At 45.2% G+C, this 11,930-nt stretch overlaps 1 protein-coding gene across 1 annotated transcript; it reads right to left on the bottom strand.

Moving 5' to 3' along the window:
* Positions 1-5,697: 5,697 nt before the first annotated feature.
* LOC309572241 (uncharacterized protein) lies at positions 5,698-8,229 on the bottom strand (the record flags this gene model as incomplete). The annotated part of the gene is made up of 1 exon (XM_082280374.1): positions 5,698-8,229. The coding sequence occupies one exon, from the start codon at positions 8,227-8,229 to the stop codon at positions 5,698-5,700; it is 2,532 nt and encodes an 843-aa protein (XP_082136500.1).
* Positions 8,230-11,930: the final 3,701 nt, after the last annotated feature.

Genomic DNA, 11,930 nt, shown 5'->3' with positions numbered 1-11,930 from the left:
ACGTAACACAAGACCATGTGTTCTTACCTTGAACAGCAATGAAAATTTAGTTTAAATGTCTGGAAGTTGCTGTTGAGTTACAAGTTAGGTTCAGCCTACTCCTAGTGATGCAGTTGCAAATCCATGATGACAGAATAACTGATGGTATGTCACACCACTGATGAGATAATGTCATTACTGATCTACATTGTAATAACACAACAAACACTATGATCACTTCTCTACTGGTGACCTAATCTCCCACTTCTGAAAGAGTAATAAATATCTTGCCTTAGAGGATAAAACACACACAAAAGTAAACCATTTCAAAGGAAGTTGAAGCCATAGTTTCCAAGTTTTATGTTATGCAACCTTTTGTTATGGTATGAACAGTCATCAGTTTTCCTAATTGGTAGAAATATAGCAATGTTTGCAGTACAGCAGAAAACTGGTTATTTGATTTTTATAACCTTAAAAGAAGATTTTACTAGGTATTAAAACCTCCTTTACAGATGAGATCAGAATACTAATACAGATGTATTATTATACTTAAAAAGACCCAAAATCAAAAAGTCTGTTCTGTGGGAAAATCCAGTACTTCAGGAGAAGTTTTATTCTAAATCTGAACAAAGCTCAAAAAGTTTGAAGTTTCTTCTGGAAAACAAAATTCCTAAAAGTTTTACCAAAGGTTCTGGCATTGGAGGTTTAGCTGCTACCCTGACTCAGGAAGATCCTCATTTTGCTGAAGGAAGTAAGCATTGGTAGCATGAGGAAGAAAGGTTTCCCTGCATCTGGATAAGAAGCCCAGAAGATTAAGACAGAGAGAGAGCTCTCCCCCAATTACAGATCTGTGACAGACCTGGAAAGTTTTCCATTTATCTGCACAGCAAGATAGTTGCAGAGTATAAGGTCTTGTGAACTCAAGAAATGCCTGAGAAAGTAGTCTTAGAACCAGGAAAATATTCTACTGGTAAATTATCAGGCAAGTGGGATACACTTATGATCAGGTTTTAGGTCATCTACCCTTCTGATCCAAGTACCCTGTGACCAAAGAAAAAATATATAGAGATAGATAGACTTGTATTACAGAAGTAAACATTCATAGAAATCAGTATGATCTTCTGGAAAGAAAAAGGCTCTGCAGGAATACAAATGGAAAAGTTCTTCTGCAGGTTTTCTTTTTCAGACCTTTTCTCGTCTTTTGTTTCCTTGACTCTTCCTAGCTAAGAACAAACCCTTAGAACTGAAGTTATGAATTTTTAATTTTTCTCTCTGCTGATGAAAAGAAATAAAATTTGTTGACTTTAGTATCACACAGAATGTATACAAAAGCAGACAGGACAAAAATAATTCAAAGGCTTCTTACTTGCTCAGGTGCTATTAAGTAGGGCTTTTATGCCCTTTTTAATGCTTTTCATACTGATTTTTACAATGTGTTCGTGTAAAGGATGGTAAATGTTTTTCTGGATATTTGTACTAATGAGCTGGAGATCTCTACATCTGATAAAGTTTACCTCTCCCTTGTGTGAATAAGTAGTGCCGTAAAACCTTTTTTTTTTTTTTTTTTTCAATTTATAAAAAATAGAATTTTATATTAATGTGTTTTTAATTCCTGGGGTTTCTTTCATCAGGGACAACTAAGTGTCCAGAGAGGACAATTATCACTACAACTCACTGAATGCTTTATCTATATTGTTTGTGGATTAGGAACCTGAATTAACCATTGATTCTTTCCGATCCAGTCTGCATTCCCTTCTTTTGGAGAAAATGAAACTTTTTTTTTTTTTAAACCCCTGTACCATCAAAAATATTTTTCAGGTCACTTTAGAGGTTTGTCCAATTATTAAAAAGAATATCAAGAAAAGGTAATACATAGAGGCTAGGGAGTCAAAGTTAGAAGACAAGAGGAACAGCTTTGGTAGAGATGGTAATAGATCTGTCATTCTTGGCTCTGCTGGGTGATTTCATTACTGAGAAATTAACACCCTCCTAAAGTTTAGCCTGAAAATACATGTAAAAAAGAAAACCTAAATATACTGTGGTCTTACTGTGACTTTTGGCATTATGAATTCTGTTACTGAATTACTTTTTTAAAAAAAAAATATATATTTTTTTTAGGTCTTCAGAATTTCAGGCCATGTGACTTTCCACTCAGACCAACGGAAAATATATCACTAGCTGGCTCTTTGTTTTTGTTATGCCCCAGTTAAAAATGCCTTTCTCTTCACTGACACAATGCCACGAGCCATGAAATTAGTTTGCTTCCCCAGATTCTTGGTGCAATCCTCAAGAATGTAATTAGATCTTGGTCATGTAAGCTCATAAATACAAAATTCTGTGTTCAGAGGCTCATTGTTTTTAAGAGAAGTCACGAAATATGTCCTTCAGCACATTTAAATTGTCTGGAAAATGGTTAAGAACACCAGTCAAACCTCCTAGTTGTTCAAATGTCTCTATTTGTCCCATTATTACCCTGTTTGTATGATTCTGCTTATAGCCTTGTTAAAATTGATTAAGGAGAAGACTGGTTCCAAAAGCCTCCTGAATCTGCCCGCTCCAAAATTGCTTGAGAAGAACTAGCAGTCAGGAATAATGCATGTAATTTTTTTGTTGGCATTATGCAAGATGAGTGCAAGATATTTTTGGGGGTGAGTCAGGAAGTGTGGAGTGACAGGATGGGAATAAATAAGAAAGAATGAACCTTTCATGGAGCTTCCCTGTAAGGTTAAAATACAGAATATTTGTCGTACTAGGCTATTAGCGAAGTTCATTGTATATTTTTACTGATCCCTTAAGAAGAGCTTATTACACTCACTCTTTAATAGAGATTCCAGTGATCCCAGTGAAAAAGTTAGTGATGGATAAAAAGATAAAATTGCTCTGCTTTTATGTGAACTTAGTGTTTTGTCACATTGGTTGTTGGAAATGATGGGTCAGATGATACAAGTTATAGATCTGATTCAGATTTTCATAAGCAATTAAACCTGGGATGTGGCGCATCAAAAACTCTTCACTTAAATTCACAAAGGGCGGGATGTGACCTTATCATCAGGAATATTTTCAATAAAATTCAGCTCAGAACCTGTGTTACCCTCTTTTCCTTCCAAGTCTGAGTCCTCCCACCCTCTCATCGAGTAAGTGGATTAGCAGGTGTGGTAAAATTCTTAAGAGGGGGACCATATTCAGTTTTATTTCAAATTAGTAAGTAGTAATTGTGAACCTGAAAAATAAACTTTTTATACAAATAAGATTCCATGACATTTCATATTTTCATAAAACACCTAAAGACAGCAGCAGGTTGTCCTGATACTTCTGCTTATCCTCCCTGTGGTAGCATCTGTACAGAGAACAACACAGTTTTAAATTCTAACTCAGTTTGTGATTCACTGATGAAGGAAGCAGGAAGAAAGTGACTTGGCTTCACGCTTGGAGCAAACGTGAGTTTTCTGTGGATTTCAGTGTCCAGGATTTAAACCAGTAAGGGATTTTCTTCAATATTTCCAAGTTAGCTACAGAAACCTTGATCTGACTCAAGAGCTCTTCTGACACTATTGATACGCGCTGACCGTTTTCTGTCTGTGACTCATTTTATTCAAACCTCCTTTCTCCGAATGCACATCTGACAGCAGGACTTGCTCCATTCAGCCTGCAGCAGTTCCACAGGAAAGATGTTGTGAAATTGGCCACACATCTTCGCAACGCTTCCACTTCAACGTTTTTCCCACTATGTTCAAATGTATTTGTCAGCTTCCTAAGGAGTGCAGTGTCCATAACAAAGGAGACGAGACTTAGATGCAAAAATTGAGAGATCTTGAACTGCAGTGGCAAGAACAACTCTGGTTAATACCAGTGCCAAACGGCATGGGCATTAAAAGCACACTCACATCAATACTGACAGACTTAGGAGAGACACGGAGCAGGGTGAGGTATTCCCAAAGAAGGTGAATTGACAGTGCAAAGGAGAGTTAATACCAACCAGGTGCTCAGTTACTTTATCAGAGCTCCCCTGTTTTCAAGGCCTGAAAGAACAGCTCAGTGCCAGAAAGACATCCAGATCATTTGGCTATGCTTGCTCTTATGGGGCACTCTTTTCAATTTCCATCCTAGAGGGGTTGCATACTACCAACCAGTTAAAACCAGCACCTGAGCTACACAACAGTGTTTCAATGGCAACACTGGACAGCTGTAGGTTCTGCCCTTCCCCTCCCCCAGCATGCTCCTCAGACACACAGCACACTTGCACCAAAACTCACAGCCACACCCACAGTTTAACCACCTGCAATAGTTTTGGCCCTGGCCAATCTAGCCCTGGGTGCATTGCGCAGCAAGAAGCCATGGGGGCCGTGCTTCTCCCCGACTCCAAGCATCGCTCCAGAGGCCACACAAGCTGTGTGGTCAGGCCGTAAGGCTCAATGGCACACAGAGATCAAGTCCTATCTACTGAGAGCACGTGTCCTTGTGGAAGGGGCCGATGAGCACTGGAGCTGGAGCAAGGGAAAGGGCAGGTCTCTGCATCTGGGGGCAGAGGAGAGGGGAACAAAGTGTGTGTGTGTGTTTGGGGAGAAGGGAGCAAGGAGGGTGCTCTCCTCCTTCCACAAGCTGGGCCAAAGGGGCTGTGGTGGGAGCAGTGCCTGCCCAGCAGAGGAAGCAAAAGGCAGGGACCTCAGCGAGCACAGTTCCCTCTCAGTGGAACAGCGAGTTCTGCTGTTGGCAGCGATCCTCCTCTGGGAGGTTCCTGCCTGCTCTCCTCACACGGAGCTGCTTGTTCCTGTCCCCTCAGAGGCCTTCCCTCTCTGACATGGGCCACAGCAGCTTTCTTTCCCATGCTCTGAATGAGAAGGGGCAGGTTTTAAGCAGCACTGGGAGGATTAATTAATATTTTAGCTGTTTCAACCATCATGACTTCTGGTTGCGTTCATGAGACAAAATTAATAGCCCTGCTCTACTGAGTTGCAGAAGTGCAATACCGAGATGTGACTGCTGGAAACAATCACCGCTTGAGTCACTTTGTCATTTTTTCAGGTAGCTGCAATGGATGGACATTCTCTAAGAACCATTGGATTAAATATAAAGAAGGACACATTTCAGGCAATTTGAGAAACTTTCCTCCTTTTATTATTTCTTCAAACATATATGTGTAGATACTACTGAAGGGCAACTACACCAGGGTAGCTCAATTGCCTAAACTAAGGGTAACTGGGAAATAATCTCACACTAACAATCCTAAAGGACGTCTTGACGCGATGATGAAGAAACTAGTTCCTACTATGAAAACTTGGACTACCTATTCTCCTATGGTAAAGTGAGTTACAACTATTATCTTCACTTCTACAGACTGAGATGAACTACATCTTTACAAAACCATTAAAAAGTACAGGTCACTGAAAAAACTACATTAATTGTCTAACAGGCTTGGTTTTGGTCGTCCAGGTGTGCCAGGCAACCTCTCAGCATCACTGTCTTCCATGAGGATGTGCAGGTGGAGCCAGTTTCTGCCTTACAGACTTTGGGCAATATTGCAACAGCACCATCATGAGTGGAAGGTGAAGGGCAAGGCAACGCAGAGATGTGTGTCTGCACGGTGAATGCGTGTGCCGCAGCATCTTCCATCCATGGAGCTTCAGGATTGCCAGTGAAAAAAGCAAGAATTATGCAGTGCTCACGTGGCTGCCATCGGGTGTGAGCCCCCCCAGCACAGCTCTGTGCAGGGAATTCCTCTCAGTGGCTGGAGAGCAGCATCCAGAGGCGGAATCGCAGCTGACCGTAAGCTCTCATCGCCTCTGCGTGGGCGGCCGGATCTCGGGCCAGGTGCTCAAAGAGGTTGAGCGGCTCGACCGTTCGCATTGCCGGCGGCAAGCTGATCTCTGCAGGAAGCCTCTGGTTGCCCAGGACAAAGTGCTCCAGGCGTTTCAGCTGCAGGCAGCGGTGCAGGTATGCCATGATGTCCCACAGCCGCCGCGCAAATTCCCTCCTGCGCCACTGGGACAGCGGTACGGTGGTCAGCACGTGCATGACCACAGTCTTCCAGGTCGAGCTGGAAAAACCTGTGCCCCTCAGGATGCAGGTGAAGAGCTGCAGGCATTTCAGGTGCAAGCTCTCACACGGCACCTGCCTGGCGATGTGCTGGAAGAATTTTGCCTCTGCCACAGCGTATGTCTCAGGCCACGCTGTGCTTGCAATGGAGTCGGCCTCGGCGGGCTGGCTGCTCACAAAGATGCTGGAGCCGCCTTTCTGGGCCTCTGTGGGCTGGCTGACCACAAAGATGTCGGAGTCCCCGTGGCGCACCCCAAACAGCATCTCCACCATCAGGCTCTTCTTGCCTTTGCTCAGCCGGAATTGGCAGGACCGGCTGCAGGGCTGAAACACCAAGTGCCATGAGTATGACTGAGGCAAATGCAGCCACGAGCATCTCACCAGCTGGTAGAACCAGTGGGAGGTTTTCTCCACGTCCAGGTAGGAGCCGGTGCACAGTGTCTCTAGGAGGCTGGGCTTCTGCTTCTGCCGCAGCTCCTCCTGCGAGTGGTGCAGGAAGCACAACAGCTTCTCGCCCAGCTGCTCCCTCTCGCACGTGCACACCAGCTCCACACGGACGCAGAAGGTCCTTGCTGCCATCTGCCCTGCACTGTTCAGCTCCAGGTGGAAGGCGTGTCCCGGCGGGGGATTCAGTGGGACCAGCACGCGGTACACCACGTCCTGCTCACGGGGACTCCAACCCTCAAAGGCACTGCCCACCCCGATGGCTTCTTGAGGCACCGGGTAGAAACTATTGCTCACGCTGTCAATAAAGACACGCGTGAAGCTCTCCATCAGCTCAGCTGCCACTGAGCGACCTCTCTCCACGTCCTCAACAGGACACTGTATGCGATCCACTAAAAGGATCCCTTGCTTATTCCCAATGTCACGGGCGTCTTCTTCCTCTTCAATTCCACCACGGCTGCCTTTGTCCTTGCCAGCACCACTGCCTTCTTTTTCACTGGCAGCCACATTTCCACTTTCTTCCTCTTTTCCATCTTCATTCTTCTTGCCTTTCACATTCTCATCCCTGTGTTCCTGATCCTTCCCATTCCAGTCACTGGTTCTGTGTTCACTGGAATGCCTGTCTTCCTTCACTTTCACATTGTTGCTGTCTCCTTCACTTGCTTTATCAGCACCTTCTTTAGTTGAAGCAACATTGCCGTGCTCCTCTCCATTTCCATCTTCATTCTTTTCTCCCTTCATATCGGCAGCACTGGCTTTCTCATCTTTGTCTCCAACATTGCCTTCTTCGTTTCCAACGTCATTCTTTTCTTCCTCAGTTGCAGCAAAACCACAATGGTCTACTGCATTCCCACCATCACTGTTGTCTTCCTGTCCTGTCCAATCACTGCTTCTCTGTTCACTGGCATCACTGCTTTCCTCCACCTTCAGATCCGCGTTTTCTCTCTTTCCATCTCCCTCGTATTGACCTTCTTTTACATCATCATTGTTGCCTGCCTTCGTATTTGCATCATTGGTTTTTTCTTCATTTCCATCTCCTCCTCCTTTCTTTTCAGCATCATGGTCTTGTTCCACCTGCACATCCTTGTTTTCTCCTTCATTTGCTTCAGCATGGCCTTCTTTATCTCGAGCAACATTGCCAGGTTCTTCTTCATTCCCTTCAGCAGTGTTGCCTCCTGGCACATTCCCATCACTCCGTCCTTCATCTTTCTTTAAGTCACAGGCATCTTCATTCTTCACATTTTGGTCTTCTTTCACCTTCACATCTTCATTTCCTTCACTGGCATCATCTTCCTCTCCTTCATTTGCAGCCACAGGACTGCCTTCTCCTTCATTTTCATTACCGCTGTCGTCTGCCTCCACAGTCATATTATTGTTTCCTCCATCTTCCTTTGAATCAATAGCGTCTTCTTGCTGTTCTTTTCCTCTCTCATCTCCTAGGGTCTTACAGGAGCTCTGGTCCTTGCCACTGCTGTTGGCTTCATGGCTCCTTTTCCTGCAGCTAAACCACAGGCCCAAGAGGAGCAGGAGTCCAGCAAGAGCCCAGAATGGCCACTGCTGCAGGGCACCAAAGAGCAGGGCTCCCCAGCCCTCGTCCTGCTGCTCCGGGGGCCCTTGCTCCAGCTCCTGCAGCAGCCGAGCCATCTCACGGTCGAGCAGCTCCTCACGCTCCTGCATTCGCCGGTGCGTGGCCTCATCCAGCCCATCCCCAGCTGGCTGGGGGTACTGGATCAGGCTTTGCACGAGCACGAAGAGCAATGACAATAAAGCCATGGTCTGCAAGAGGACACACAGAAGGGGTTCAGTAGGGCCGGAATGGAGGCAGCCAGTGCAGGGCAGGAGCCACGGGGATGTGGCAGCAGGAAGGAGAGGGCCCCCGGCAGCTGGCAGGAGGCAAGGCCTGCACCGCTGCCCCAGCAAGCACCGAGCCTGAGCAAGGCGCTCCCGCCAGGGGCTGGGCCCTGGATGCAGGGACAGAACACACGCCCCGGGTGCCAGCGCTTCTGCCCCAGCCCTCCCCCAGCCCTGCCTCCCCACCGCCTGTGTGCACTCACCGCTTGCCCAGGCTCTACTGGGGGCAGCGTCAACCAATGGGGCCTTTTATAGCTGCCCCCATTGTGACACGGCCCCTGTGCTGTCACAGGCCCCAGAGCGCATCACAGGCCAGCCCCACCCGCCATCACCAGCCCGGGAACTCATCATGGCCCTGGGCACCCAGAGCCTCAAGAGACACAAAGTGCAGACCCATCAGTCGTGAACCCTAGAGCTTCCCTGTACAAAGCAGGCACAAGCGCCCTCCCACACAACCCTTGTCAAATATAAATATGGACGACAGGACCCCGATACGATCTCTATATCTGTGTAGGCTTTACTGATGATTGCAGGCAGATGTTCTTCACTATTAACAATAATATTTATTACTTTGGCCACAGCCTGTCATACAGGCTAATTGTTAGCTACAGGTTTAGTGAGAAAGAAAGAATTAGAGGCTGCTTGAATGATGCACAGGAAGTTGAAACGTCATCCAATGTTAAGGCCTACCCTTCTTTTACACCAGCAGTGTCCTGCCTCACACATCTTTTGTGAGATAAAGATGTCAGGGTTTCTCTCCTGAATTCAGGAGCACTTTCAAACATCTGTTTATTGACTGACAAAAGATCACATACAACCAACTGATGGTTTGCGCAGTAGCACAAAAAACCGTCCAAACTACTTCTTACGCTAGACATGGCTGATCAATAGCTCGGCTGAAAAACGGACAAGCCACTGTAACAAGAAATACAAGTTTGGAAAAGGAAAAAGAAAAGTCCTCAAAACGCAGAACTCCTGAAGCTTAGCTCGCTCCACTCTAATGTGCTCTCCCTCAATGCCACATAAAGATGTGCTCCTCCTGACACTTGCAGCAACTGGCTTCTCTCTTGCCATTCCGAGAGGAACTCTTATTTTGTATAGGGATGTAGACGTGTCTGCATTTAGACACCATCCTCAATACAAAACTCCTCCCTTGCTTTTTTCTGACTGGAGATCCTTTCCACTGGATATGATGGTGCTGTTTATTGGGAAGGGTTTCTCTGATGCTGATCACAGCACAGCACAGCAGGTGCTCCCTTTTTGCTCCCTTGGGCTACTCAAATTCCTCTTGGGTGATCTCTGAAATACTCTTTATCAGCTAAGGGCTGACAGAGCACAGAATTTCTGAGTGATAGCCGTTCCCTTGTCCAGCCATGACACAAGAGCTGGGTGCACTCAGAAAACACAGTTTTCTGAACCATCCTATGTAATAACAACAATCAGTTCCTTATAAATTCTGCCATCTAGATGAGGTCGCCATTGAACAGCTCCATGTCCCAAGTGGTACCCAGCAGGGAGGGAAGCAGAGGAAGACAGGATCACAGCAGCCACTGATCAGTCATTCACAGGCAGCGCCACAAAGAAAGACAAGAGAGTCAGGAATTTCACAGGCTACTCTGTTTCAGCAGCCTGTGCCACCCTGCTCCTTTTAAATGTCTTCTGATGACAAGTTTCATGTCCAATCACAGTGCTCACCTTTGGGACATGAGTAACTAAGAGGCAGAACGGGAGGAAAAATTTCTTCTGACCTCCAGTCACCTGACTGTCAAGCAAACAGAGAAAACCTCCAGTCTGTTCTGAGGGAGGTGTTTTATAAACTCACCTGTAGCTAAAGCTATTCAGAAAGCCCACACTACCAGACGCAGAGTGGTAAAGAGCCTATTAATTTGCTGACCCTGGAGAAAAGGCAGCTTTAAACAAACTCTGCTACTCCCACTCTCTCTCCTTAGAACTTCAGGTTGAGATGCCTAGGACCAACTAAAGAAAAAAGTCATTTCATTCATGCCCTGGTCAAGCATTTCCCACACTCTTGTCCCTCCCAATCTACCAGCCAGTCAAACACAGAAAAAGTAAGAGACCTGTGGTAGGCTTCCAGTGGAAATACTGGCAAAATCTTCTTGGACTGCATTATTTGAAGGACCTGAGGTCAACTTCACTGACTGTGAATGACTTTTACTGCTCCACTTAGCCTACCAGCTCAGCTCAGCTCAGCTCAGCTCAGCTCAGCAGCCTCCCAGCTACCTTTAGCTGCATAAGCACATGACCTGCAATCAGAAAGGTGTGAATCTTCCTTAGGAAGGAAACAGACACGGGGAATGAAGAGTGGAGATTAGTCCACCCTCTGAGGAACAGGCAACACCAACCAAACACTCTGGCAATAGCTTGTGTCTAGAAGCTCTCTACCTTCCAATCCACCTCAAGGCTTTGGGACTTGTGCTGACTTGCACAAAGGAACCCACTCCACCCTGCAGCAGTGGGCTCCTTCTTTCCAGCCTGGATGGAGGCATGTCCTGTATTTTGCAAGCATGTCCAGGTGTTCAGAATGGACATGCTGATCATGATTAGCACCTTAAGGCACCCAGCTCTTCCCTTCTCAAAGTATGCTTTGTGAAGTTGTAGGCAGTGCTATCCCCACCTTTCCAAAGAAATTACCCTCCTTCTATTGCACTTGCCTTCAAAATACTGCCACTTCTTCATTTCAGACGATGCTTCCCTCAGAAGGATGCACAAAAGGTTAGAGTAGTTGCAAGCACCTGCACCTGCAATTTTCATGACCATTGTGGCATCTTCAGAAAGGTTTCTGACAACAGGCCATTGTCTGGACATGAACACGACACATTGAGGCAAGACAAATTATTTCAGTACATCTTATAGCCCAGATCTCTGTGGCCAGAGACACAGCCCTTGAGATAAATGAAAAAAAAATTCAGAAAATGTATTTTTACCAAATGAAAATTAAATCTATTGTGGGCTCTCATTCCATTTAAGAGCAGAGTTGTATACCTGAAAAACAGGTTTGTAAAGGAAAGGCTTCCAGACACCACTTCATAAGAATAACAGGCACCACTATGTTGAGGGCACAGATAACAGTCCACTTAAGGATGTTTTTTTTTCATTGTAGTCACATGCAATTTAAACCAGCTCCTTACTTTCTCATGTCAGATTCATTGTGAATTTTTCCTTTTAGGAAAATGTAAATTATTGTTTTATATTTATGTTTCTCATGAATCTGCAGTTACTTTGTAGCCATTGTTACTCTCAAATTAGATTCCTCAACCATAGAAAAGATAAAGGACAGCATGGTCTTGGCTGAAGAGAGTGATGTTAAAAATCAAAAAGCATGGATTTTTTTTTTTTTCTATCCACTTCTATTACTTTTTGGCAAACTCATTTTATTGTGTTTTGACTCGTACGTATGTATTTTATTGGTCAGCATATTAATATTTTTTTTCTTTGGTTCTGCCAAGAAGCCCACTCATTCTAATTCTTAATGACAGCACCTTTCATCTTCATTTATATCTTGTAAGTTATGCGCCGAAAACAAATGGTCAGTGAAAAATCTTACCTTACCATTCTCTTTTTTCCCCCCCGTCTCTCTTCCTCAGCACAACTGAAACAGTTTA

Source organism: Coloeus monedula, assembly GCF_965178545.1.
Source record: "Coloeus monedula genome assembly, chromosome: 4".
Lineage (NCBI taxonomy): Eukaryota > Metazoa > Chordata > Aves > Passeriformes > Corvidae > Coloeus > Coloeus monedula.
Note: the sequence above shows the minus strand (reverse complement) of the source record. Positions and strands in the feature narration are given on the sequence as shown.